Source organism: Zootoca vivipara, chromosome 7, assembly GCF_965207765.1.
Source record: "Zootoca vivipara chromosome 7, rZooViv2.hap1.1, whole genome shotgun sequence".
NCBI classification, from domain to species: domain Eukaryota; kingdom Metazoa; phylum Chordata; class Lepidosauria; order Squamata; family Lacertidae; genus Zootoca; species Zootoca vivipara.
The window spans coordinates 15,131,030-15,157,345 of record NC_142590.1 but is presented as its reverse complement, the minus strand read 5'-3'; the positions used below and the strand labels follow the sequence as shown (position 1 = coordinate 15,157,345).

The 26,316-nt window shown below is 41.1% G+C and overlaps 1 protein-coding gene across 3 annotated transcripts in view; it reads left to right on the top strand.

Moving 5' to 3' along the window:
* Window positions 1-26,316, top strand: part of DENND1B (DENN domain containing 1B) — a 190,844-nt gene that overhangs the window by 132,684 nt on the left and 31,844 nt on the right. For all 3 annotated transcript variants that reach the window (XM_035123797.3, XM_035123796.3, XM_035123795.3), the window contains 5 exons: window positions 768-868; window positions 6,210-6,255; window positions 8,463-8,564; window positions 16,618-16,743; window positions 24,820-24,921. In XM_035123797.3, coding sequence (XP_034979688.1) covers window positions 768-868; window positions 6,210-6,255; window positions 8,463-8,564; window positions 16,618-16,743; window positions 24,820-24,921 — 477 coding nt within the window. The remainder of the gene's footprint in view (window positions 1-767; window positions 869-6,209; window positions 6,256-8,462; window positions 8,565-16,617; window positions 16,744-24,819; window positions 24,922-26,316) is intronic.

Genomic DNA, 26,316 nt, shown 5'->3' with positions numbered 1-26,316 from the left:
CAGAACCCTGAGGCACCCCACAAGTGAGAGCCCAGGGGTCTGAACACTCACCCCCCACCACCACTTTCTGAACACGACCCAGGAGGAAGGAGCGGAACCACTGTATGACAGTGCCCCCAGCTCCCAACTTCTCTAGACGGTCCAGAAGGATGTTATGGTCGATGGTGTCAAAAGCCGCTGAGAGATCCAGCAGAACTAGGAAACAGCTCTCACCTTTGTCCCTAGCCCCCCGGAGATCATCAACCAGTGCAACCAAGGCAGTTTCAGTCCCATGATGAGGCCTGAATCCCGATTGGAAGGGATCCAAATGGTCCGCATCCTCCAGGCGTGCTTGGAGTTGTCTAATAATCCTGGGCAATGATAGCAGCCCAAGGAGGAAATTACATCCTCTGCTGTGATCATAGTCTGAATAGTACCTGAGTATGGGAGGGCGACAGAACTAGTTGCCTTTGTCACTTTCTGTGGCAGTATTGTTCCTGTAGATTCATGTCTGAAGAAAAATAATTGTTTGAGAAAGGCTTGCAAATCTGAATCTGCTCATTTTGAAATGAGAACACAACTGTTTCTCTATGCCTTTCTATATGAGAATGTGATTAATTGTGGTGTTGCCTTTATATTGTTTATATTCATATGACATTCATTCAGATGTTTTAGATACATCTCAGTTCTTGGTAAAATGTATTCGGTGTTGTAAACTTCTTTTCTTGGTGTTAAAATCAGGAATTTGTTACTTTGTTTTCAGCTCTGTGTTTTGTTTTTACTTGTAGTTAACTGCTTGCATTCATGGGTCATCTGCATTGCTATATCCAATGTACTGGCAACACATATACATCCCAGTGCTCCCTCCACACCTGCTGGACTACTGCTGGTAAGATAGAAAAAATATATTATTTCCCACTATGGTGACAATCCTTTGCATGCTTTACTAGAAGGCAGCCCCACTGAACACAGTGGGACTTCCTTCTGATTAAACATGCATCAAATTGCATTGTGTGATAATTATAAAGCATTATAAAATGCACTCCTATAGATTGCTTGTTATTATTTCCAACTTATAGATCGGAACCGACTTGCCTAATGCTGCCCAGTTACAAAGCAGCAGGACTTGGATTCAAACCCAGATTTAAATTCAACATTGATCATTGGTTCGCTGACTAAAACGTGACCACATTCAACAATGAATTCTCTTTTAAGCCAGCAAAACTGAATGTCATATGCAGCAGTTTCTGCATATACAAAGTGGCATTCCGCCAGCCCAAGTAATCTATTCACATTCGCAAGGTGTGCCATTACAAAGATATCCTTGACATTTCTGATGTTTGTGAGCAGTATGGAAGTCATAAGTGACTTTTTCAGCCACTGTTTCTTTCTGTCATATTTACCCTGTTTCTCATATTTTAAGACATACTCATAAAATAAGCCATAGCAGGATTTTTAAGCATTCAAGGAATATAAGCCATACCCCGAAAATAAGACATAATGATAGGCGCAGCAGCAATGCCGGCCACGGCAGGAGGAGGAGGAAAAAAATAAGACATCCCTTGAAAATAAGCCATAGTGTGTTTTTTTGAGGAAAAAATAAATATAAGACATGTCTTATAATATGAGAAACACGGTACCCAAGAAGGAGCGAGTACTAAGGTGGTTTGTAGGTAGTTTGCTGCCAGAATTATCTACATTCTGGGAAAATATTGTTGCAGTTCAGCTCATTCTAGCTTCCCCTGCTTTATCCAACACCCCCTACTGGTTCGTGATACAGTATCATTGTGTCTCAGGTGAACCTGGTGTTAGGTCATCTGTGCCTACGATGCATGTCATGAATGAGGGACATAAATTGGTCCCAGCACACATTCCCTATGTTGCAAGTCATTCCCCTGCTGAATCCCTTCTGTGACCCTTGTATTTTGCTGGCCACGTGCATCTGAGCACAAAAGACTATGCTATGACAGATAATCAATACCATCAAAATGGGCACCTGTTTGGGAAAATGCAGGGCAAGCTGCATGCAATATGAACTTATATATAAGTATGTAAAAACAATATTGGGGGAGCTCCCGACTTCGGTTTCAGATCACTTTGATTGTTCTATTTATGTGCAGTGGCTGTTGAAAATCCATAAATGCAGAAAGGAGTGGGTTGTGTTCTCTCATAAGGGAGAAAGCCTATCAAGGGATGCTGAAGGACTTGTGTTAGATAACCAATAGAGCAATGCAACTATTGTGGATATTCTGCAAATAATGGCTACCCAAAAATTATTTGCAGAATATGCACAATAGTTGCATATATTAGGATTATCAGATCCTTGAGCTTCCAAGTGGTGAATGGGCTTTTGTCATTTGATTAAGAGAGTTTTGCTCGGAGACCACTTGTGACAACTTTGCGAGGCACTTCAGGGACAAAATCTCTTGGATTTGGACAGAGTTGGATGCCACGGTTAGATCAAGTCTAATGGAGGCATCCAGAGTGGTGCCGAGTTCCTTTAAAGAAGTACAGCCTCAGGCATGCTTGGGAGACAGTGATTACTTGTATCCAGTATAGTCCGTCTTCAGGTCTAGCCATGGTACTGAAGTTGCCCTGGTTGCTTTCCCTGATTGATTACATTTGTCAGAAAAGGGGGGAGGAGTGTGACTCTGCTTTTTCTCCTTGATCTCTTGGTGGTTTTTGATACTGCTGGGTGTCTCAGAGAACTGGGGGCTTGGCAGCATTGTACTTTGGTGGTACCTCCTGGGTCATGTCCAGAAAGTAGTTATGGGAGGCTATTGTTCAGCACCATGGGAGTGGTCCTGTTGTTTCCTGCAGGGTTCCATCTTGTTTCCCATGCTATTTAATATAAATATATGTATATGAAGCTGGTAGCTGTCACCAGGAGATTTGGAGTATAATGTCATCCATATGTGGGTGAAACCCATCTCTATTTCCCTGCTCCATCTGAATCAAGAGAGGCAGCTGATATGTTAGACCAGTGTCTGGAGATGGCGATGAACTAGATGTGAGCCAGTAAATTGAAGCTGAATCCTGAAAAGACAGAGGTGTTAGGTGTCACGAGTTCTCAAGTCCAGGAGGTGGGGAGATAGCCTGTCCTAGATGGGGTTGCACATCCCTGGAAGGATCAGGCCCATAACTTGGGTGTGATTCTTGATTCAGCCTTGTAACCTGAGGCTCAGGTGGCCTTGGAATGCTCCCCCCCCCAAGCTCCTGCTGGTTCACCAGTTCTGACCCCTTTTGAACAGATATGACTTGGCCCAGGGTACTCCATGCCTTGGTAACTTCCAGATGGGATTATTGCAATGCACCCGATGTGGAGCTGGCCCATGCTCATCCCTGATGCAGTGACCAGATTACTGGCTGGGTTTCCTTTAAAACTCACATAATCCCTGTTTTAAAACAGCTGTTCTGGCTGCCAGTTTGATTCTGGGCCCAATTCAAGGTGCTAACTCTAGTGTTTAAAGTCCTAAATCAGGGGTAGGCAACCTAAGGCCCGTGGGCCGGATGCGGCCCAATTGCCTTCTCAATCCGGCCCGCAGATGGTCCAGGAATCAGTGTGCTTTTACATGAGTAGAATGTGTCCTTTTATTTAAAATGCATCTCTGGGTTATATGTGGGGCATAGGAATTCATTCATTATTTCCCCCCCAAAATATAGTCCGGCCCACCAAATGGTCTGAGGAACGGTAGACCGGACCATGGCTGAAAAAGGTTGCTGACCCATGCCCTAAATGATTTAGGCCTCAAGTGTCTGAAAGACTGCCTCCTTCCCTACATACTCTTTTGGGTGTTAAGATTAGCATAAGTGGCCTTCTTGGTAGTTCCTCTACCCTCAGCTGTTTTGAAGGGATGGATGATAAATATTTTTTATTTATTTATGCCCTGCCCATCCGGCTGGGTTTCCCCAAACACTCTGGGCGGCTTACAGAAGTAGGCTCTGCCTGCAAAAGTGTGTCTGGATCCTTCATTGTACAGCTACCATCATATGCCAAAGATGTACCTTTTTACCCTGGCCTTTGACATTTAAGGTATATATTTTTAGGACCCACTCTGGTTATGATTCCAAGTTGTTTTAAACTGCTTTTAATACTGTGTATACTGTTATTTTATACTGTATTTAATACTGTTATTGCTGTCACCTCCCATGGATGGTTAATAAAGCTAATCATAATAATTACTTTGGAGGTGGCCAAGAGGAGGGAGGAGCTCAAATAATTGATGTAGTAGAGCACTTCTGGAAACAATAAGAGCTACCAGCATTTTGAGACTTCAGATACAGTATGTGAAATTAGACTTCCAGTACTGAAGAAAAGAAACAATGTATAACCAAAACTCTTCGTAGCAGTTCAGCAGGGCATAACATTGTCGTGGAGATTTGATCTATTTTAAAGTGCAATAATTTCAAATACACACTGTGACACAAGTGAAAGAGAATTTTCCTGCATATATTCAATATCATTTCTATTAATTTCCTGTAGTTTTATCATATAGGTTGTAATAACTGATCGTGAAAAGGGACGCGGGTGGTGCTGTGGTCTAAACCACAGAGCCTAGGGCTTGCCAATCAGAAGGTCAGTGGTTCAAATCCCCGCGACGGGGTGAGCTCCCATTGTTTGGTCCCAGCTCCTGCCAACCTAGCAGTTTGAAAGCATGTCAAAGTGCAAATAGATGAATAGGTACCACTCCAGCGAGAAGGTAAACGGTGTTTCTGTGTGCTGCTCTGGTTTGCCAGAAGCGGCTTAGTCATGCTGGCCACATGACCCGGAAGCTGTATACGGACAAACGCTGGCTCCCCCGGCCTATAGAGCGAAATGAGTGCCGCAACCCCAGAGTCATCCGCGACTGGACCTAATGGTCAGGGGTCCCTTTATCTTTACTAACTGATAGTGAAGTGACAAGATTACTCATAACAACAGTTACATATATCTAATCACCAAAGAGAATGATTGTGTCATCATATGTCACATTATGTCATTTTCTTTGGGCACAGTCCCGCCTTCCCCATGGGGAGTTTTTCAGTGAAATTTTCAGTTGGATGTTAGATGCCATGACTTTCTGATCAATTAGCAAGGAGCAAAGGAGAATGAGTCAGACTAGACCCCAGGTTTAGCCACTCCATACATGGATTGTCTTGGTTAATTCCCTCGATTCCTCACCATGAAGCACTCAGTGTGAGTGGGTAATGTGTGGAGTCTTTGGATAGCCTAGTGCAGCTTTCCTCTAACCTTGTGTGCTCCAGGTCTTTTGAAATAGAAAACCCATCAGCTCTAGTCAATGTGACCCAAAGCTGATGGAAAATGTATTCCAAAATATCAGAAGAGCACCAGATTGGGGGAGACTAGTCTGGTGGTATGAATGGAGGTTTGCTATGTCATCACACTCTGCCCCTGCACACAGAGGGCAGGATTACTCCATACTATAGTGACACTTCACATGGCAAGCTTAACCTAAGAAAATATCCTTCTGTAATAGCTGAACTCTGATTTTAAATTTTTTACTGTATGGTTTTATTATTGTAAGCTGCTCTGATTCTTTAAAAAACAAATAGTCCTTCCTATATAAATACTTTTTATAACAGGTAGGTAGCCGTGTTGGTCTGAGTCGAAGCAAAATAAAAAAACTCCTTCAGTAGCACCTTAAAGATCAACTAAGTTTATATTTTGGTATGAGCTTTCGTGTGCATGCACACGAAAGCTCATACCAAAATATAAACTTAGTTGGTCTTTAAGGTGCTACTGAAGGAGTTTTTTTATTTTACTTTTTATAAATTGTGTTGAAATGAATAATTAGGAAATCAACTTGAATATGCTGGGCTGAAACTGGGAGGGGGGAAAGTGCTATAATAAATGAAAGCTTGTGTATACCGGAGTATCCTCTGGACCAGATATCTCCAGCCTTTTGAGACCCGAGACCCACTTTTAAACCAAACATGCATTTAGGGACCCATTTCTTAATTTCTACCATATATTTTCATGGTGGCAATTCTCCTGTTGTGACTCACCTTGGATCACGGCACAACCCACTTGTGGATCCTGACCTGCAATTGAAGATGAGATCTCTAGACCAATTGCCATTCTTAAATATTCACTGGCACACTACCATTGACAGTTGCAAACTACCATCTTACAGTAGCTTTGCAGGCAAATACGGCAAAGTGATTAGAGATGCTAGTATTTTAGGTTTTCTAACTGTAGTTCACTTTGTTTCATTTTCTTTTAATTTCAGTGCACCCATGCCATACCTGATTGGAGTTCACTTCAGTTTAATGGAGGTGAGTCAGGCTGCCTTTTCATTTCTCTATGCATTTGGCGCATGAGCATATATATGAGGTTTGTTCTCCTACAACTTCCTCCTTTGTCCTGAAAAGTATTCAGAGTGAAAAAAAGTGAAGCTGTCTTCAGCAGAAATTTGAAAAGTAACCCTGGCATTATTGCAGGAGATGAACTGGAAACGACTGTACGGAAAGTGGGTCCCTTCAGCCACATGTCTTTTATTTGGTATCCTGTGTTGCTGGAAAATGGAATTAGATGGGGGGGATTCACATTTTCAGTAGCTGCAGTGTACGAGTACATTTCTTCGGGTGAACCACTGAACCTATCCTGAATATTCCTCAGCCTGTTTTTGTCCTTCATTTGTGGTCCTCTTCAGCATGGGCTTTTGCTAGCACTGCAACAGTCACTTTGTGCTCCGCTCTTTTAGCAGCATCTAGGCCTCTAATGGGACGCGGGTGGCGCTGTGGGTTAAACCACAGAGCCTAGGGCTTGCCGATCAGAAGGTCGGCGGTTCGAATCACCGCAACGGGGTGAGATCCCGTTGCTCGGTCCCTGCTTCTGCCAACCTAGCAGTTTGAAAGCATATCAGAATGCAAGTAGATAAATAGGTACCGCTCCGGCGGGAAGGTAAAGAGTATTTCCGTGCGCTGCTCTGGTTCGCCAGAAGCGGCTTAGTCATGGTGGCCACATGACCCGGAAGCTGTATACCGGCTCCCTTGGCCAGTAAAGCGAGATGAGCGCCGCAACCCCAGAGTCGTCCGCGACTGGACCTAATGGTTAGGGGTCCCTTTACCTAGGCCTCTAATATGGAAGGAGGGGGTAACTGGAAAGGAAAGAGAACCAGCTCCTTGTGATATGCTAGTGTTATTATTTATTATATATTGCTTCTTAAAATATGTAGCTCGTGAGTGAATACTGATTTTTTTAAGCTAGCTAGTGTTTGTGTGTGTACAACTGGTTGCTTGGTAACAAGTAAGTTACATGTGTGATTTTTTTTCTGATATTTCTTATTCAGATATTATATAGCATGTTGTCAAGTAGAGAAGTATATATATATATATATTTTAGGAAGTAATCTATGTCTTGGCAAGTTTGAAGAATTACACCTATCATACAGCTGCCTTGGAAGGACTGGTGCTTATTTTGTTGTTTTAGCTGGAATATGATAGAACTTTTTCCTAAGGAATTTGAAAGCATCAGTCAGTTGCATGAACTTGAGTGAGATTCATCACAGGTGATTCATAACTGCAGATTTATTTGGCTCTCTTAATTTAATTTATGGTACCTACTTTTGATAGGCCCCCTCTTACCCCAATTTGTCAGAAGGCAAAGAAAGTGCTCCAAGATGGCACCATGGAAACTTCTTTGCTTGTAGTTCAGTTAGTAACTGTAGTGGCCTGTGGGCCTGAGCAGATTCTTCAACCTCAACTTCTTTGGACTGGTCATGTTGTGCAGATGCCTGATTATCGTCTCCCAAAGCAACTACTCTATTCCAAACTTAAAAATGGAAAGCGTAATGCTGGTAGTCAACCAAAGAGGTTTAAAGACTCTCTCAAGGCAAATCTAAAAAAATGTAGTATAAACACAGACAGCTGGGAAACACTGGCCTGCGAGCGCTCCAATTGCAGAACAGCCTTTACCAAAGTTATCATGGACTTTGAAGACGCTTGAACTCAGGAAGAAAGGGAGAAATGTGCTAAGAGGACGGCATGCTTGGCAAACCCTCACTGTGATCGACTCCCGCCCGGAAACCTATGTCCTCACTGTGGTAAGGAGGTGTGGATCCAGAATTGGCCTCCACAGTCACTTACGGACTTACTATTAAAACCCTGTTCTGGAAGACAATCTTACTCAGCTACGAGTGATCGCCAAAGCAGAAAGAAGAAGAATTCAGTGGCATACTGTATCTGATCCTAGAGAACTATACAACCCCCATGATAGTGGGATTTGTTTAATCCCACTTAAAGCCATGTAAGATAGCAGACATTGCCATATCTTCTAGTGATTAATTCCATAAATTAATTTTGTGTTGTGTAAAGATTCTCTGCTGGCCCTTAGTACAAGAAAAAGCAGGCTAGGAAAATATTGCCATATTTCTTTATGTTCCTACTTTGCTGAATCCCCAGTTACCAGAAGCATTTTACCTTATTAAAATAAGCAAATGATGCATTAAGATGCTTGTAACCCATTTTGTTTCCTTGTACAGAGAGTGAAAAGTAAATCACTGGAGGATGTGGTGATGCTAAACGTTGACACAAACACTTTGGAAACTCCTTTTAATGACCTGAGCAACCTACCAAGTGAAGTGGTAAGCCTGAGAGGTTTCATTCGTTGGTTTTATCCTCTTAGCTGCTTGAATCGCTGTCGTTTTTGCCTGCTTTTACTAGCTGAAATGAAAAGAATGCCCCTTCCCCCACAAAAATAACATTATGCCACCAGCTGTATATTTCCTATTTAAGAGTGTTTGGTGTTTTTTTTTTTACCTGTTTTTGACAGTTGAGGACACGTTGAGTGGAGCATCATGCTTCGTATTGTAAAAAAAGAAAGAGAAAAAAAGATAATTATAAAGCTAGCTGCATTCATTAGGCATAGCTGCTTTAAACGCAAGAGTCTCTTCATCTCATTTTAATCATTATATTACAAAGTAGGCATTTCTGTCTGCCTAGTGGCATATCTTGCAAAAGAAGAAGAAGAAGAAGAAGAGTTTTTGAAGGCAAAAAGAAGAAGGGGGCCAATTATCGGCTTCTGGTTCCCTGCCACCTGCCAGCACATCTCCTTTTAATTAATGATCTGATGACACTGGTCAATATAATAAGAAATGCTTGTACAGTTGGGGTCAGAAAATGCACACTTTGATCTCATTCAACTTTCTGAAACATTTATTTGTTTTCTCTAAATTATTTCAGTTTTATTTTAATCTCTTCTATCCTGCTGAGGGCTGCATGAACTGAAAATCCCACTCTGTTTGTCATTTGCTTTGGCAGAGCAAAGACTGCTTACTTATAATTCTATTTGTAAATTAAACTGCAAACCCAGTTTGTCATAAAAGACATTGGATCCTTTTGAAAATGACGAAAACTGTCTTTTGTCTGTAAAGGAAGATAAATTAAATGCCAGTTCCTCCTGGACTTTGATCTTATAGAGATTTTCCCCTCCTGCTGCTTATAATGGAACATATTCTACATTTCATGTTAAATAAGATCTCTCCCCCCAAAATAGCATTTTACTTTCCCTTGCTATCCTGCATCATGGTTTTGAAAAAAAAAATGCTCAACTTATCATATTGTGTGCATTTTTGAGGCAGAATTTAGTAAAAGCTGTTGTTACATATCTAGATGTTGGTAAATGTTCCATAATGAGAATGAAATAATAATCTATTATTCATAAAATGAGTGTTAGGTTTTATGTGCTTTTTAAGAAATATACCACAGTTCAAGGCAATAGGACACTGAAGGCATTTTAATGTTTTTTATTTTCATTGTAAATTAATTTGAGACCACAAGATATTTAGTTCCTGTATTAAATTATCATATACTTTTTGGAGTAATTAATCTTGACCAGAAGCAGATTAAATATTCAGCTGAATACATTTGTTCTTTGCTGTTGGGTGGGAGTGGGGGCAGAGAAAAGAAACAAAAATGGGTGTTTTCTCGACTGATTGTGGCGCTCAAATTATTTTTAGATGTATAACCCACCTTATCCACAAGTCTACTTATTCTCATAAATTTGAATCTATTTTATTGTGCCAAAACAAGCCATTCATTCCTTAAATATAATACATATATGTTGATCTTGCCGTCTGAATCACCAAAATGAAATTAGCTTATTAGACCCTGAAGCTAGAGTAGTTTCAAAGCGCATGCAGAGTTCTGAACACACAGGGGACTCTCAGTTCTCTTTTGTGAACAGCAGAATGCACTTTGCACCCAGTGGGGATTTCCCATTACATAGGGTTTTTTTTGTGTGTGTGTGTCTATAGGCTACAACCCAGCTTTCCTTATGCTCACTAGTCAAAACTGGCTAGAAGGATTGTGTAAACTTATGCAAAATGATGGGCGAGTCACAACTTCATCATGCGAATTTTATAGTTTCCTTAATGACAATATCTTGGCTTGGAAAATGTTGCCCAGCACTTTTCCATGGGAGGAAACAACATTTCTTCGGCCCATTTTACACACACCATAGTTAACAACTAACATAGTACTAATAGCAACTAAGTACAATTTCTGCATCCCTGTATGCCTTTTTTTCCTAACTGAAAAAATATATACACAGAGATTTCCTAAAACAAGTACATCCAGTGGGGAGATGTCTGAGGCTTTTGAATAATCTCACCAAGATACCCTGGATTAAATATGGTACCTTAAGGCCCTAGGTACTTCAAATGCCATATTTACTCAAGTTGAATGAAACATCAAATCGAATGCGCACCTCAATTCCCAGAACCTTGAAACCCCAATTTATTTTTTTTTGCTGGCAAATGTAAATGTGCCGTCTGATCTAATGCACACCTTAATTTTCACAATGCAATTTGGACAAAAAAGTGAGTGTTATATTCAAGTAAATACGGGAACTCACCAAGCTCTTACATGAGCAGACTAACTTTTTCACACGGTATGTGGATTGGATTCTTGTACTTCTCTGAATGGGGACAAATAGTAAGTGAAAACACTTCAACCTTTTTGGATCAGTGTCTGCAACTACATGCAAGCCTACAAGCTACTAATATTAATTAGGTTTTCTTGTATTCACTCAGTAAACAACAGGCATTTTACAAAGGTGCATCATTGTATAAAATATATAGCAAAATAAGGAAATACCTTATGTATATTCCATAATTCAATCCGCCCCCCTCTGCTAAAACAAGGTTTGTTTTGTTATTTGATATTTTTACTGTCCTGATCCCTTTCATTCCAACTCTACCATAAAAACCTTCCTCATGCTAATTTGTTAATTAAAAACACATACAGGCGTAGGCTATGTGCACTGTGCAGCTATGCAGCCTCTACAGACTTTTTACTTGATAAAGGGCAACACTGTATTATTCAACAGTAAGAGTAAGTATTCATATGCCTGTATCAGTGTTGACAGTAAATTGCAACAATATTGTTGACATTCTATTGAGTAACCAAAAAAATTGATGCCAAATTTTATAAGTATTTACACAATTATTTAACATACGTAGATGTAAATATATACCTGCATATATGACATAAGGCTCATAATTTTATATCTTTAATCTCTCATTGCCGACCTTTATATTCAAAAAGATAAAAAAGAGTAGCAGTGAAGGCAACTGAAAAATGAAGGATACACCTATGAAGTTTAACTGCCATCGTCTAAAGACTAATTTAATTTTCTTTTTTTAAAAAAGGTTTCCTTAAACAGTAATGATCTCAAATTAGAATGGCTTTTTAATCTTTTCAGTGACTTCTGATTCCCCCCCCCCCCCGCCCCGCATGAAGGCTAAAGCTTATATCATTATATAAAGTTTATATCTACTGTTCAGCCTACAGTAGTTTTAACAGCATATGTTCTCAGTGCTGTTTAATATGGAAATGTCTCACTTATTGTGGACGGTTTTTCATTCTAAAGAAAAAGTTATCAGTTGAAATCTGAAAAACATTACTGTTCGGCATTGTGCCTAATCAACTCTTTAATAAATTACCTGAGACTTAACGGGCCTTTTTAAATCATTCGCCAAAGCATCTAAATTATACTTACAGGCTAGATGACTTTCTATGCATGTGAACTCTATTAGTTTGTCAGATTGACCAGTGGTCTCGACTGTTCAGAGGTCAGCGGTCACAGTTGTCCTGAATTACCCGTCCTTTTTTTCATGTGGACCCTCTGCTGTGTTGTGTGCTGTAATCTTCTTAATGGCTTCATTCCAATATTCACACATAATATTTTAGATTTATTGACTGTTAGTAATACTACCATGCCAGTAGCAGTTCCGCTACTCCTAAGGTATTCAAAATTGGAAAAATAAATCAAAGTAAGGCTTTTCGGGAATCCTTTGTTTCTCTTTCAGGAGGAAAAAGCCCTATTCCTGTCTTCTGCCAAACATACTTGGCTTTTGCAATACATCATTTCACTGTGCATTTGTCTCACACTTGAGAGATATAGCCTCCTCCCCTAAATGAATAGTGGCTTCATTAAGAACAGAAGTTTACTTTTGATACAGTAGTTTAATAATTCTCATTAGTTTTTCTTGTATGCCAGTTAGATTGGAGTGTGGTGGAAATCAGTAGGGATGAGAATCAAGCAACCTGATTCATGATTCTAAGGTTTTTATGTCAACAGAGTGTAGTAAATGTGTGAGAGTGAATCTATGTGTATGTCTTTGTAGTGTGTGTGTGTATGTTTAATCTGAAGTACCAACATAGTGTTCATCTCTTAATACGTAGTGTTGAATTCATTTTATTTCTTTATTTAAAGTATTTGTATACTGTGTTTGGAGGCAAAGTCCTCCTGAAGTGGCTTACAAATGATTAAAATCCGAACTGCACAGGTAAAACAATAGCAAGTGAAAGCCATGTTTGTAACATACATAACAGATGCAAATGGAAACAGTTCATTTATTGGACCATATTGTATCTGTTTTGCAGAGATATAATAATAATAATAATAATAATAATAATAATAATAATAATAATAATAATAATAATAATAAATTTACACCCTGCCCATCTCGCTGGGTTTTCCCAGCCACTCTGGGCAGCTTCCAACAGAAAAATAAAATAAATAATCTACAGTATTAAACATTAAAAGCATCCCTAAACAGGGCTGCCTTCAGATGTCTTCTGAAAATCTGGTAACTGTTTTTCTCTTTGACATCTGCTGGGAGGGCGTTCCACAGGGCGGGCGCCACTACCGAGAAGGCCCTCTGCCCGGTTCCCTGCAACTTAGCTTCTCGCAATGAGGGAACCCCCCGAAGGCCCTCAGTACAGGATCTCAGTGTCCCGGCAGAATGATGGGGGTGGAGACGCTCCTTCAGGTATATTGGACCGAGACCATTTAGGGCTTTAAAGGTCAGCACCAACACTTTGAATTGTGCTCGGAAACGTACTGGGAGCCAATGTAGATCTTTCAAGACCGGTGTTATGTGGTCTCGGCGGCCGCTCCCAGTCACCAGTCTAGCTGCTGCATTCTGGATTAGTTGTAGTTTCCGAGTCACCTTCAAAGGTAGCCCCACGTAGAGTGCATTGCAGTAGTCCAAGCGGGAGATAACTAGAGCATGCACCACTCTGGAGAGACAGTCTGTGGGCAGGTAGGGTCTCAGCCTGCGTACCAGATGGAGCTGAGAGACAGCTGCCCTGGACACAGAACTGACCTGCGCCTCCATGGACAGCTGTGAGTCCAAAATGACTCCCAGGCTGCTCACCTGGTCCTTCAGTGGCACAGTTACCCCATTCAGGACCAGGGAGTCCTCCACACCTGCCCGCCTCCTGTCCCCCACAAACAGTCTTGTCAGGATTCAACCTCAGTCTGTTAGCTGCCATCCATCTCCCAACCGCCTCCAGACACTCACACAGGACCTTCACCGCCTTCACTGGTTCTGATTTGAAAGAGAGGTAGAGCTGGGTATCATCTGCATACTGATGAACACCCAGCCCAAACCCCCTGATGATCTCTCCCAGCGGCTGCATGTAGATGTTAAAAAGCATGGGGGAGAGGACAGAACCCTGAGGCACCCCACAAGTGAGAGCCCACAAGTGAGAGACATTTTCAAAGGTGAAGCACTAGCACCAAAAAGGCTAACTCGAGTGACTGCTAATCTGATGGAACTCGGCCCATGAACTTAAGGTGTAGACAGGTTCATAGGAGATACTTTAAATAACATGATACCAAGCTATTTAGGACTTTAAAGGTTATCAGCAGCACTTTGAAGTGAACCTAGGAAGCCAATGCAACCGGTACAACATTGTTGTTCTATGCTTTGAATGCCTGGCCTCCACAAATGTCCTAGCAGCTGCACTCTGTCACAGTTCTTTACGTCAAAGAGGGAAAGCTAGGATATTCTCAGGAACGTCTTTTAATATAACACCTTATCACATGTTTATTCTACGTAGCAGCTGAAATTTGCTCCTCAATCTGCTTATCATTTAAGCCCCTTAATAAATAGCTATTAGAATATAATTACAACAAATTCTTTACACTAAAGAGCGTCCCACAGCAGGAGGACAGCAGCCACTAGTAAATTCAAGTCGATCATTCGTAGTGGGACCACTCAGCTTTTCTGAAAATGCATATCTTGTCATCTTTCTCTAAAAACTTGACATGAACTAACCTGACACAAGATTCCCTCCAGAACAAGTTCCACAGGGAGGAAAGTGCTTCAAATAGGTGGCCTTAAACCTGGTAACCACTTGCCAAGTTTCAGATGGACTTGTAACCTACAACAGGGTCTTTCTGGCTGACCTTGATGCTCACACAGAGGTTTTTTTTGGGGGGGGGGAGACACCTGTACCATAGCTGCCAACCCTCGGATTTGAAGAAAAGGAATCCTATGGGGCTTTCAACTCCCGGATATGAAAGTAAGGGAGCTGAATAAGGGAATTTCCCACAAAAAAGGGAAAGTTGACAGCACTGACCTGTACAAAGAGATGCATCTTCAGGTAACCACAGGCCAAAACCATTCAGGACTTTATAAATCAAAACCAGCACACAGAATTCAACTTGCAAGTTAATTGGTAGCTAGTGCAATTCCTTTTGGATTACGGTCAGACTGTATGGTTCCGCAGGTTATATTACCTCTTAACATGGCACTTGCATTCTGTAGCATTTTTTTGAACATACTGAAAATGTCCAATTAAAGGGGGAAAAACATTTTTGGCCATACTTCAAAGCCAGTCCCACACTGCAGTGATTGAGAAATTTACACCATATTGAGATCCTTGGAAGATAAAAAGTGGTATATAAATGTATAAATAAATAAATATAACTGCAGTTGTTATTGCACCTTGTCTTTTCAAAGGTTATATATGACATATGTATACTTTAATTTAAAAAAAAACAGCTCAGTGTAATAGTAAACTAACTATTGCATAAATTTATTTTGCAACCTTGAACTCTGTAACTTTAAAAATTGTAGATTGTAATTTTTTGTAGTTTTAAAAGACGTTTTAGTGAACATTGGTGTAGGCTCTCCATGGACTAAATGAATCAGACTCTAAACTTTTATCTGGATCTATGGAGTTTGGATATAAATTGAAAAGATCACAGCTATAGGGAAAAGACCTATACTGTAAAGGCCTTTCTGCATAGATTATGAACATCATAACTCAATATTTTCCCCCACAAAACTATAGTTATAATTGGACCCAATGGGGGTCTGTTTCTTTGATCAGATCACAGTAACCATGACTTTACACTGGAAAATGTCACTACTGTGAAGGTTTATCACCTGTAGAGCTGGTCTTTTCTCTGATGCCGTGTTCAGCTCTCATTAGCATTATTCAGAGTTTAGTTGTTAATTAGATTGATGCTTCAATTACAATCATCACTGACAAGAATAGCCGTGACTGCTTGCATGAAGAAGAAACAAAAGGATATTCATTTGTGCAGGCGTTTTTCCCCTTCAAAGTATGACATCTGCATTGCCATCTTCATATATGCATAAAGGCAGTGGCTGTAATCTCAAAATTTTGCATATGCTGCACACCGAGGCCTGATTTGCCCATCACATTAAACCACAGTTAAATGTTTAATTGTGAGTTACTGCGAACACGTTTGTCCCTCCCTGGCTTCTGCAGTCGCCTTGTGATGCAACAATTTTTTAAAAAAGCTATAGTTATCAGGGCCTGTTCAGTATCACAGTGAGACTTTTGTGAGGTCTGTTCTTGTGCGCTTGTGAGTTGGTCTCCAATAGCCATCAGTAAGAGTCCTGGGACTATATAGGGCTGCCCTGGGACTACGTAGGGCTGCCCTAAGTGACAAGCTGAGCTTCAACTGAGCCTCCCAGAAAAAAAACCTTTGTAACAAAGACAAATGAAAGAAACCCGGTCGGTGCCGCCTTAGACATGTAGGCACGTGTTATGATGGAGGCAAGAAATCTGCAGTAGGAGAGGCTCACAAGCCATTTACTGTAAAATAATTAAAGCTTATTTATGTCAAGAGGCCTTGGAGAAAAAAAGAGAGCATAAACCAATTTGCATTAGCCGTTTACTATCCCCCCCTGCTTTCATTTCAATTAACAGACCAGCAGGTGTTCTTTGCAGTTAAAAAGATAAGCTATCAAGGAAGAGGATGACTTTTTGGCTGACCTGCAGACACCATGGTTTGCCTGCTGATTGGGTTCGTGTCTCTCTGTACCAATTTCTGAGGTGTTAATTTAACTGCTCCTCTCTGTCACGCAGGTCTCGGCCTTGAAAAATAAACTGAAGAAGCAGTCCACAGCTACCGGTGATGGAGTAGCCAGGGCCTTCCTGAGGGCACAAGCAGCGTTATTTGGATCCTACAGAGATGCTCTAAGATACAAACCAGTAAGCGATGCAGTTCAAGTATCCCTTTCCCATTGACTCTTAAGATTGCAAATGTTCTTAACGTCTGTGAGGAGGAATGCTAAACATCTCACCAGAGTTAGAAAAACAACAACCCTCCAGGTAAACAAGTCCGAAGGTTGGTTGTGGAAAGGCAAAGTGCAGTGAACACAAACCACAGCAGCTGTTGGTAAAAGCCTTTGTGAGCTCATGGGCCAAAACACCCAACAAATACCCCAGCATTTATGTGTCACTTTAGAGACCCAGTGTGGTTGGTATATGGAAAATGTCTGGGTGCGAGTGGCAGTTGTTTTCGGCTGTGGGCTCCCAGTTTGCAAATTAAGTTTTGATTTGCAAGCAGCCAGAACTAGCCCAGGTTCAGTTTTCCCCAACTTGCTGAATGCCAGGGGTGCCAACTTAAATAAAATATTGGGGGTTGGGGCCAGGTAAGCCCCGTCTGACACAATCAATCACATGACACAGTTCATGCTCGCCATTGGAATAGCAGTTCCCATCAACTTGGGGGAGGAGCTAGCCCCCTCAACTACCGTGTTTCCCCTTTTTTAAGACACCGTCTTATAACTTTTTTCCCTCAAAAAAACACGCAGTGGCTTATTTTCAGGGGGTGTCTTTTTTTTAAAGTGCTGGTACAACTGGGACCCACTGGCTCAGGACGCTCGGTGCTCTCTTCTGCGCGCTGCTGGGCGCGTTGTTGGCGCTGCCAGTTCCGAGCGCCTGCAGGGTGGGGTGGGGTGGCAGTGCTTTAAACCCCCAACCCTGTAGAAAGCAATGGAAGTTATGGACCGTAACAATCCTTAAGAGGTGCAGGTCTTAAAAAACCCCTGGTATCACCCTTGAAGCACAGCCTTCCAAAGTCAGGGGGGAAGAGGTCTGTTTAGACAAAGGAAAGGATCGGGGGTGATTCTGCGCCCTGGGACCCACAGAACTATTTTAAAAATCCCAACCTGGGGGGGGGGTCAAATAGTGAAGCCCCATAGCCCTGTAGCATAAAAAATCCAGGAATTGTAAAATTAACAACAATAATAGGGGGGGGGGCACTCTATCCAAAGAGTTAAGAAGGAATGGGAAAGTGTTGAGTTATATATGGAAAAATATGGAAAGGAAAGTTAAAGATAAAAAATAATAATTATCGCAAGGGAAAAAGTAACATCATAAAGGGTAATAATATTAAATATAAAATAGACAACACAACAGAAAAAGCAAGTATATGACTAAATGAGATCGCACAGGAGTGAGGGAAGTGGGGAGAGAGGGAGGGGGGTAAGGAATGGAAGGAGGCAATGGTTGGAGGAGGGTATAGGGGGGTGAATTAAAGGAAAATTAAGACTGAGAAGCGCATGGTTTTTGTTTTTTAAAGATGCAAAGGCTTGCAATCAGCCAAAGTATAGAGCCCAACTTCCAGGAGACTGCGATCTACTTGCGGATTTATAAACTGGAAGTGATCTACCCCCGTTTTATTGGTGTTCAGGTCAGAGTTGTTTTTAGAGAGAGGAAATATCCCATTTTTGAGGTTAAAGTAAAAGTTCCTGACCTTTTTTTATAATGAGGAAATGCTTCTAAAACTCCGTTCTTCATTCCACGAAGGGGAGAGGGGGTGGGGCCGGGTGCTCAAAGACAAAAGAAATGGAAAAGGAGATAGCGATCAACTGCAGCCTCCTGGGGATCGAGCATTCATGCAGCCGCCGGGAGAGGCAAGGGCTGCAGCCGAGTGCTGCTTCACAAACAAACGGGGGAAAGTGCTTAGAACCCAGAGAATCTGGCTGAAAAACACGAAGCAGCAACAGCAATTGCACACACACCATCCCAAGCCAGCACAGTAACCAAGTCCCAAAAGCAAGAAAGGACTCAGCAAACACTGCTGCGGCCGGCGTTGCTGCTGCTGACTCGGGGAGCTCAGTGCTCTATTCCGCACAGCGCCTATCACTATGGCTTATTTTCAGGGTACGGCTTATATTTCTCAAATGCTTAGAAATGCTGCTATGGCTTATTTTATGACTACGCCTTAAAAAGGGGGAAACACGGTATTTAATCGGGGAACCAAAGACCCTAGGAGTTGGCTCCTATGCTGAATGCTGTGGCATCGATTGCTGTGAATCAACTCCTTTGCATCCTAGTATTTTGCTTAAAAGCTGGTACATTTGTAGGTTAGGTTAATATCTGTTCCTCTAGAGCAGGTGGCCAACTGTGGCCCTCCAGATGTGGTCGGACTGCAGCTTCCATCAGCCCCAGCCAGCATGACCAAAAGTTGGGGTTAGTGGGAACATCTGGCCAGCCATTGGTTAGCCACCTCTGTTCTAAAGCTAATATTTTTATAGCCCTGAAGTTCTTTACTTGGAATGTTGCGTTCCAGCCAACAGCTTGTCCATTTTTTAAAAAACCTAATGCTTTGTAACTATTTAATAATTTTAAATATTCTTTCTAGCATCACATCACTGGTGAGATAGGCCAGAAGCACTGCTTTTGTTTTTGCACGGGGGCAACTGATGCACAGATAAAATAAGTTACTATAGTTCTAAAATTGGTAATTGTGAAGCATGTGGGGTAAAAAATAGTACTAACCCAGTACTATCATACTCAAACTTACTGTGATTTTCCAAGGCTCCAAGCAAAGGTCTTTCCCAGCCTTGCTATCCGAGTTTCTCTGAACTGAAGATTAAACTTGGCACCTGAAGTATCCAAAACATTAGCTCTGCTCTTCTCCCTAACCTTGTTAGGAGGAGTAGATTTAGAAGGGTCCAGCTAAATGATATCTAGTTCAGCTATATTTAGACAAAAATAGGATAAATGTCCAAAACTATGAAAGTAGTTCAAGGGACATAATCATCTTTGCACCAAGATCAATAGTGGTTGTGCAGTAAAATGTGGCATTAACAGAACAATTGAAAAAAGATTTTTGTTCTCAAATATTTTTTCCAGTAGTAAATAGTAATTCCGATATCTTGAAAGCTTTGGATTTTGTTCTTTACCAGTACTGCAGAACTCGTCGTGATTTTGAAGTGAAAGTATAAATTCATTTTCTATGTATAAATATTTCAGCACTTTACTGAACATCCCATTTCCATTTTCTAGTGTATGCCAACATTTTGGTTCATGAAGTACTCTTGAAGTTTTTTCTCCCCCTCCTCACTATAGACCTGGTTGAGTTTTACAGTACGTTAATTGTGTGTATAAAAAAATTCTAACTAAAATCGCAGCAGACTGCTGTATAGTCTGTCCACACCCAGTAATTTTGTTCCTCTAGTTTGAAACTAAAGGCTTCTAAGACCTGCTTAGGGCAAATCTCAGTACTGCAATCCCAAATATTTAATTTGCCTCTTCTTGCACTGTTCTCTGCTTGCATTTATCAACATGAGAGGATGCTGCAGGATGTTTAATAGTTAAGAGTAAGAGACAAACAGACCTTAAGCCTTTCTCTAATTTTTCAAATCAGTAAGCCTTAGTGTTTAAACAAAGTTATGGGGGTAAATTTCTGTTTAAAATGTTAACATATGCCCCCCCCTCTCTCTGTGTGGTTGCCTTTATTCTTGCAGAGGTACCACTATCTTTTTTCACAGCGTTATCTTTTTCTTAGCTAGCTTTCTGAAACAATGCCAGCTTTTTAAAAGTGCAATATAAATCAGGTTAGCTGTTTATGTTCCTTATAATCTTTTAAAGATGCATGTTTTTAAGAGTGGTGATTTCTTTCAGGTATTTTTCCCCTTCATGCTTTATCATGAAGACGTACACATTTATCATGCATAATGTTCCCTCCCGCTCTCCCGAGCCGTTTCACAAATTATCAAGTAGTTTTTCTGTTCTCTTTTTCTTAATAAGCTTTGTTCATAATAAATGTGGTCAAACTTCTGCCGTGGTCTCTTGTCCACTTCTTTTGACCTAGACAGCAAGATTTTCATTGACTTAATCGTTTTTGGCATAGCCTGCTACAACAGAGAAACAAAGAAAAGAAAATTAAGAATGGGAAGGATGACATACTCTCCTATTCTTATCTTTTACATAGAGTTCAGAAAAGAGCTCTGATTCTAAAATCCTCCTCCCCTATCCCACAGGACTCTACCCTCAGCTTCCCCTACTCCCCAATCTAACTTTTCCTTCTCCCTTCAGAGTAGGAGTGAAAGAAAAAGCAGAAAATTAGTTTGTGACCTACTAGTGGAAGAAGCACAATGGACAGCTTTCCCATCACACGGGTCACAACTTCACTCTGTTTTTCTTTGCCTCTAGATCAGCCTAAGAAGCACTGCTGCAGGAAAGCAGTAGCAACAGCTCTTTCCAGGGGGGTGCAGTTTAAAATAATTTGACTCCCGGTGCCTCTCTGCTTATATCCAAAATGGTTTTGAAATGAGCCTGGCTATTAAAAGAAAAAGAAAAAAAATCAGGAAATAACTTGACACATTTTTAACCTAGTCCAAGTCCTGACACTGACCCCTTCCCCCTCTGCTCCCTAGTCTCAGTCCCCCAGCTAGGAATTTCCCAGGAATTTTGGGGAGTGTGCCTTCCTTGTTTGCTGTCTCCTCTGATAGAGTCTAATTTATTTTTTATTTGTTTGTTAAATTTCTAGACTGCTTTATCTGAGGATCACAGGGCAGTTTACAATATAAACCCCCCCACAAAAATGCAAAACATAGTAACAAACAAAAACAATACCTGCTCCCTCACAGTTTAAAAGGCCACAATTCACTGAAGGTCTGAGAGAAGAAGAATGTTTTTGCATATAGGGCAACCAAAGCAGTTTCTGTGGCAAAGCCAAGCCTAAACCCCGATTGAAGTGGATCTAGAAAAAGTGAGGAGAAATTAAATAACCTTTTAATGAAAGTGAAAGAGGAAAGCGCAAAATATGGTCTGAAGCTCAACATCAAAAAAACCAAGATCATGAACCCCGTCACCTCCTGGCAAATAGAAGGGGAAGAAATGGAGGCAGTGAGAGATTTTACTTTCTTGGGCTCCTTGATCACTGCAGATGGTGACAGCAGTCACAAAATTAAAAGACACCTGCTTCTTGGGAGAAAAGCAATGACAAACCTAGACATCATCTTAAAAAGCAGAGACATCACCTTGCTGACAAAGGTCCGTATAGTTAAAGCTATGGTTTTCCCAGTAGTGATGTATGGAAGTGAGAGCTGGACCATAAAGAAGGCTGATCACCGAAGAATCGATGCTTTTGAATTATGGTGCTGGAGGAGACTCTTGAGAGTCCCATGGACTGCAAGAAGATCAAACCTATCCATTCTGAAGGAAATCAGCCCTGAGTGCTCACTGGAAGGACAGATCGTGAAGCTGAGGCTCCAATACTTTGGCCACCTCATGAGAAGAGAAGACTCCCTGGAAAAGACCCTGATGTTGGGAAAGATGGAGGGCACAAGGAGAACGGGACCACAGAGGATGAGATGGTTGGACAGTGTTCTCGAAGCTACCAACATGAGTTTGACCAAACTGTGGGAGGCAGTGGAAGACAGGAATGCCTGGCGTATATGGTCCTTGGGGTCACGAAGAGTTGGACACGACTAAACGACTAAACAACAACAGAAAATATCTATTCAAGAACCTTAGTCAGAGGTCTTTCCCAGCGATGGAACCTGGAAATGCTGCTTATTGGACCCGGTCTTTTCTCTGCACAAAGCATTGTCTCTACCCCTGTGCTTTTACATAGCTACCACATTACTGCTAGGTTTCTAAATCCATCCTGTGTGGTAAAAGGTAAAGGGACCCCTAACCGTTAAGTCCAGTCACAGACAACTCTGGGGTTGCAGCGCTCATCTTGCTTTACTGGCCAAGGGAGCCAGCGTTTGTCCGCAGACAGCTTCTAGGTCATGTGGCCAGCATGACTAAACTTCTTCTGGCGAACCAGAGCAGCGCACGGAAACACAGTTTTCCTTCCCGCCAGAGCAGCACCTATTTATCTACTTGCACTTTGACGTGCTTTTGAACTGCTAGGTTGGCAGGGGCAGGGACCAAACAACGAGAGCTCACCCCGTCACGGGGATTTGAACCGCTGACCTTCTGTTCGGCAAGCCCTAGGCCAGGCACCCCCAAACTGCGGCCCTCCAGATGTTTAGGCCTACAACTTCCATGATCCCTAGCTAACAGGACCAGTGGTCAGGGATGATGGGAATTGTAGTCCAAAACATCTGGAGGGCCGAAGTTTGGGGATGCCTGCCCTAGGCTGTGTGGTTTCTAAATCCGTCCTGTGTGAACCATGGTTAAAGAGTGACAAATAAGCGACCCTATTAGTTAAACAACAGAAACACCCAAATTGGTTTACAGAATCTCAGGCAAAAAACCAGCAATAAATGTATTACAAACTGAGCAAGTGCCTTGTTTTGCATGGAAAGAATTCTGGTTCATATTGCTTATCATATTTAGAAGCAAGAATATCTCCTCTGCTAGGCCAGATTTCCCTTTCCTTCTAATAAAATTGGATAGGTTAAGCTTTGTGCTCAAGATGATTATTCTATTTAAGTCAATGCATCAGAGTTATTTACAATGATATTAAGGCACTTACTTAAAATGTGAATGCAGCTTAAATGGAATCAGTCCTGCTGTGCCCAGCAGTCCATGAAGATGAGTTGGGGAGGGATGGAATTCTACAACAAGTGTTGTTAAAGAGGACAGATATCTTGTTTGGCGTAGATTTTTCTGGGTCCAAGTATTAGCAGTCTACTCTTCTGTATACAATCCCTACTAGGCTTTGATCGAACAACTTTGAAAGTATGTTGTAAATCAATACTAAAAGGACCATTAGAGCATGCGTCCGCTAAGTATCAGCACAGCATTCCTCCAAAGGCTACGTTCTAGACTGAAACATCACAAGGAACAAACAAGTCAATGGCAGAAATTTATTGCATTAGAAAAACTCTAGGGAATTGCATTAGCAATAGTTGCTAATTTTTGTTTCTGAAGCCTCTTCCACAAAATCTCAGGAAGAGATCTGAATCAATGGCAAACGGACAAAAAAGAAGGTGGCTACAATCTGAAGAGTTCAGTGCACAAAACACTTCCATGTGCATGTGGAATTGTAGACTGCTGACTGCTGGGTCGCATAAGCACTTAGTGGCTCATGACAAACCTCTTTTGAGACTCCCACAACTCTCACAGAATCTTTTCAGGAAGATCCAAGTGTAAGCATGGTCCCATTGATTTCAGAGGGAAATGTAAATCTCTGATTTAAGTCAACGGGGCTAAAACACACACAATTTGGACTGGATTGTGCAGCAAGAATTCAATGCAATATTGTTCATGTAAATATCTCGGAGCCTATTCGGATCTTTGGATAAACAGACTCGGATAAATGCAGGTGCACCCAGTAGAGAACTAAGCAGCCCCTGGAACCTTGTGGGAAATCCACAATGAATCTGCAGGACTGAAGGATTTGAATAATTCAGATTTGGATGATTGGGGGAATAGAGCTCACTGTAGTTCATTATAGAATTGCAGGAAAGTAAAGGTTTCAAAGTCACCCCACGGGTCATACTTGGCAAATCTTATAACCATCGAGGTCTCGTTCATTCTGCTCTTATATATCTCTTTACCACATTTCAAGGTGGTAAAGAGGCCAACAAAATACATAGATATTGCTTTTAACAAACTGCTTGCCTTTCAGAAGAGAGGGGTTAAAAAAAAAGTTGCATGGGGACTTGTGGTGGGGGGAAATAAATATAGTTTCAGTTGTGTGGTAAAGGGGGCATAAAATTATTAGATTTTTTTTTTACTGTTACATGCATAATAAGATTATGATAAGAATAGCAGTGGCTTAGCGGCCATGCCAAGATCCCTTTGGAAGTTTCAGTTTTTCATGAAGTTAAAACTTTGCAGTCTTGCATAGGTAAGAATGGTCTCGAATCTTGTTCTCTGTGTAAAACGTAAATTAATATTTGTTACATGTGAACTTCAGGTTTTTGTTACTTCTGTCTCCTGCATTTGTTTGGGAGTCAGCAAATGCCCACATGCTTGAAGGATATGCAATTCTTCAGTGCTGAAAATTAGTGAGTGATATTTTTTTTTTAATAGCACTGCACTGACTGTTCCCCAATAACTATCTTGCTAATTTCCTTTCTTGTAATTTAGGGCGAGCCTGTCAGTTTCTGTGAAGAAAGTTTTGTGAAGCACCGTTCCAGCACTTTTAAGCAGTTTTTGGAAACTGCAGTGAACCTTCAACTTTTTAAACAGGTACAGAGTGAGTAGATTCTCAGTTTGGTTCTCTTCTATTGTACATGTACGAAAACTGAAGAATAGATGCAATCTGTGCAATATTTTCCCCACATTTAATACCTATTGACCATTTCTATCAGCAACTCCAGAGATTATGCAAGGAAAATTCAAGAGGTCTAACTAATCAATCTACTACAGTTCCGAAACTATTCTTTGTTCAAACAAGCCAGGATCAAACTGTAGCTTCTGTTTGCAAATTGTGTTTTAAACTAATCAGAGTTTCCTGCGTTCTGACATAATAAGGAACTCTGGTTAGGTTATAAGTAGATGCTTCTGATCTATTCTTCACAGCTACAACAGATTCAGTTGTTCCCCACTGAATCCTAAATTATAGGTTTGAAGCTAGATGTTCAGAAGTGGGGGCTTAATAGAAGCAGTCTAGAAGTACTCTTAACTTGCTGGACTTAGGGAGATGCTTCAATTCTGCCCTGGACATATCCTTGCCAGTGCTGGCTGCTATTTTCTATCCATTTCTTTTGAGCCTGTAAACGTCTAATTAAATATTAAGAAAGGTGTCATAAGACTTGTTCCTCCCTTGTTGGAAGAAAATGATCCTTAAATGGCTGCCATGAAGATGTCCACTGCTTGGATGGGGAGAGGAAAATAGAATATAAATATGGCCAAGGGGTCAGTCCAAAAAGGTTATTTTTATAGTGCTGGATACACTGTGGCACAAGCTACAGGTCAAAGCAGAAAACGTCATCTCTGATTAAAACATCAGGAATCTTAGGTGGGGAGGCCGTGTTTAACTAATCTGCTAGCTCTCTTTGAAGATATACTACCATGATAGATAAGTGAAATTCAGAGGGTGGTAGCCAACTTTCATTATAAAAAAATGGTAAGTTTGTGTCTGAGATTCAATGGCTGAGGTAGAGATTTACGACTATATAAGTGAAATATGTGCAGCTTTTAATTGGCTAGAACAGAAATAATATTATCTTCCAAGAGGCAAAGGAAGATGTTATAAAACTATTTCATTTTTATAGCCAATGTATTGCCTCTTCTTCAGTTTATTTTGGATATCATCCCTCCTCCTTATCCTTCATCCAGCTGCCTCTTATCCAAGAGTTCTTGTTTGTAATTGGGTCTCTTTCAAGGTTATTTGAGTTATAAGAAGGCTCAATTTAAAACTTTGCTCTATCCAATGCAAAGCATTCTTCCTTTGCAACAGGAAATAAATCTTTTAAACAGTCCGAAGGCCTATAGTGGAATAATATGTAGATAGGAGAAAGCAGTTTTATTACAGTAGTTTTGGGAGACACATCCATGTGTTAACTCTGGCTCTTTGGGGAAAGTTGAATCATAATATATTTATAGGCTAGATTATAAGGGCTGTGAACACACAGTGTTATA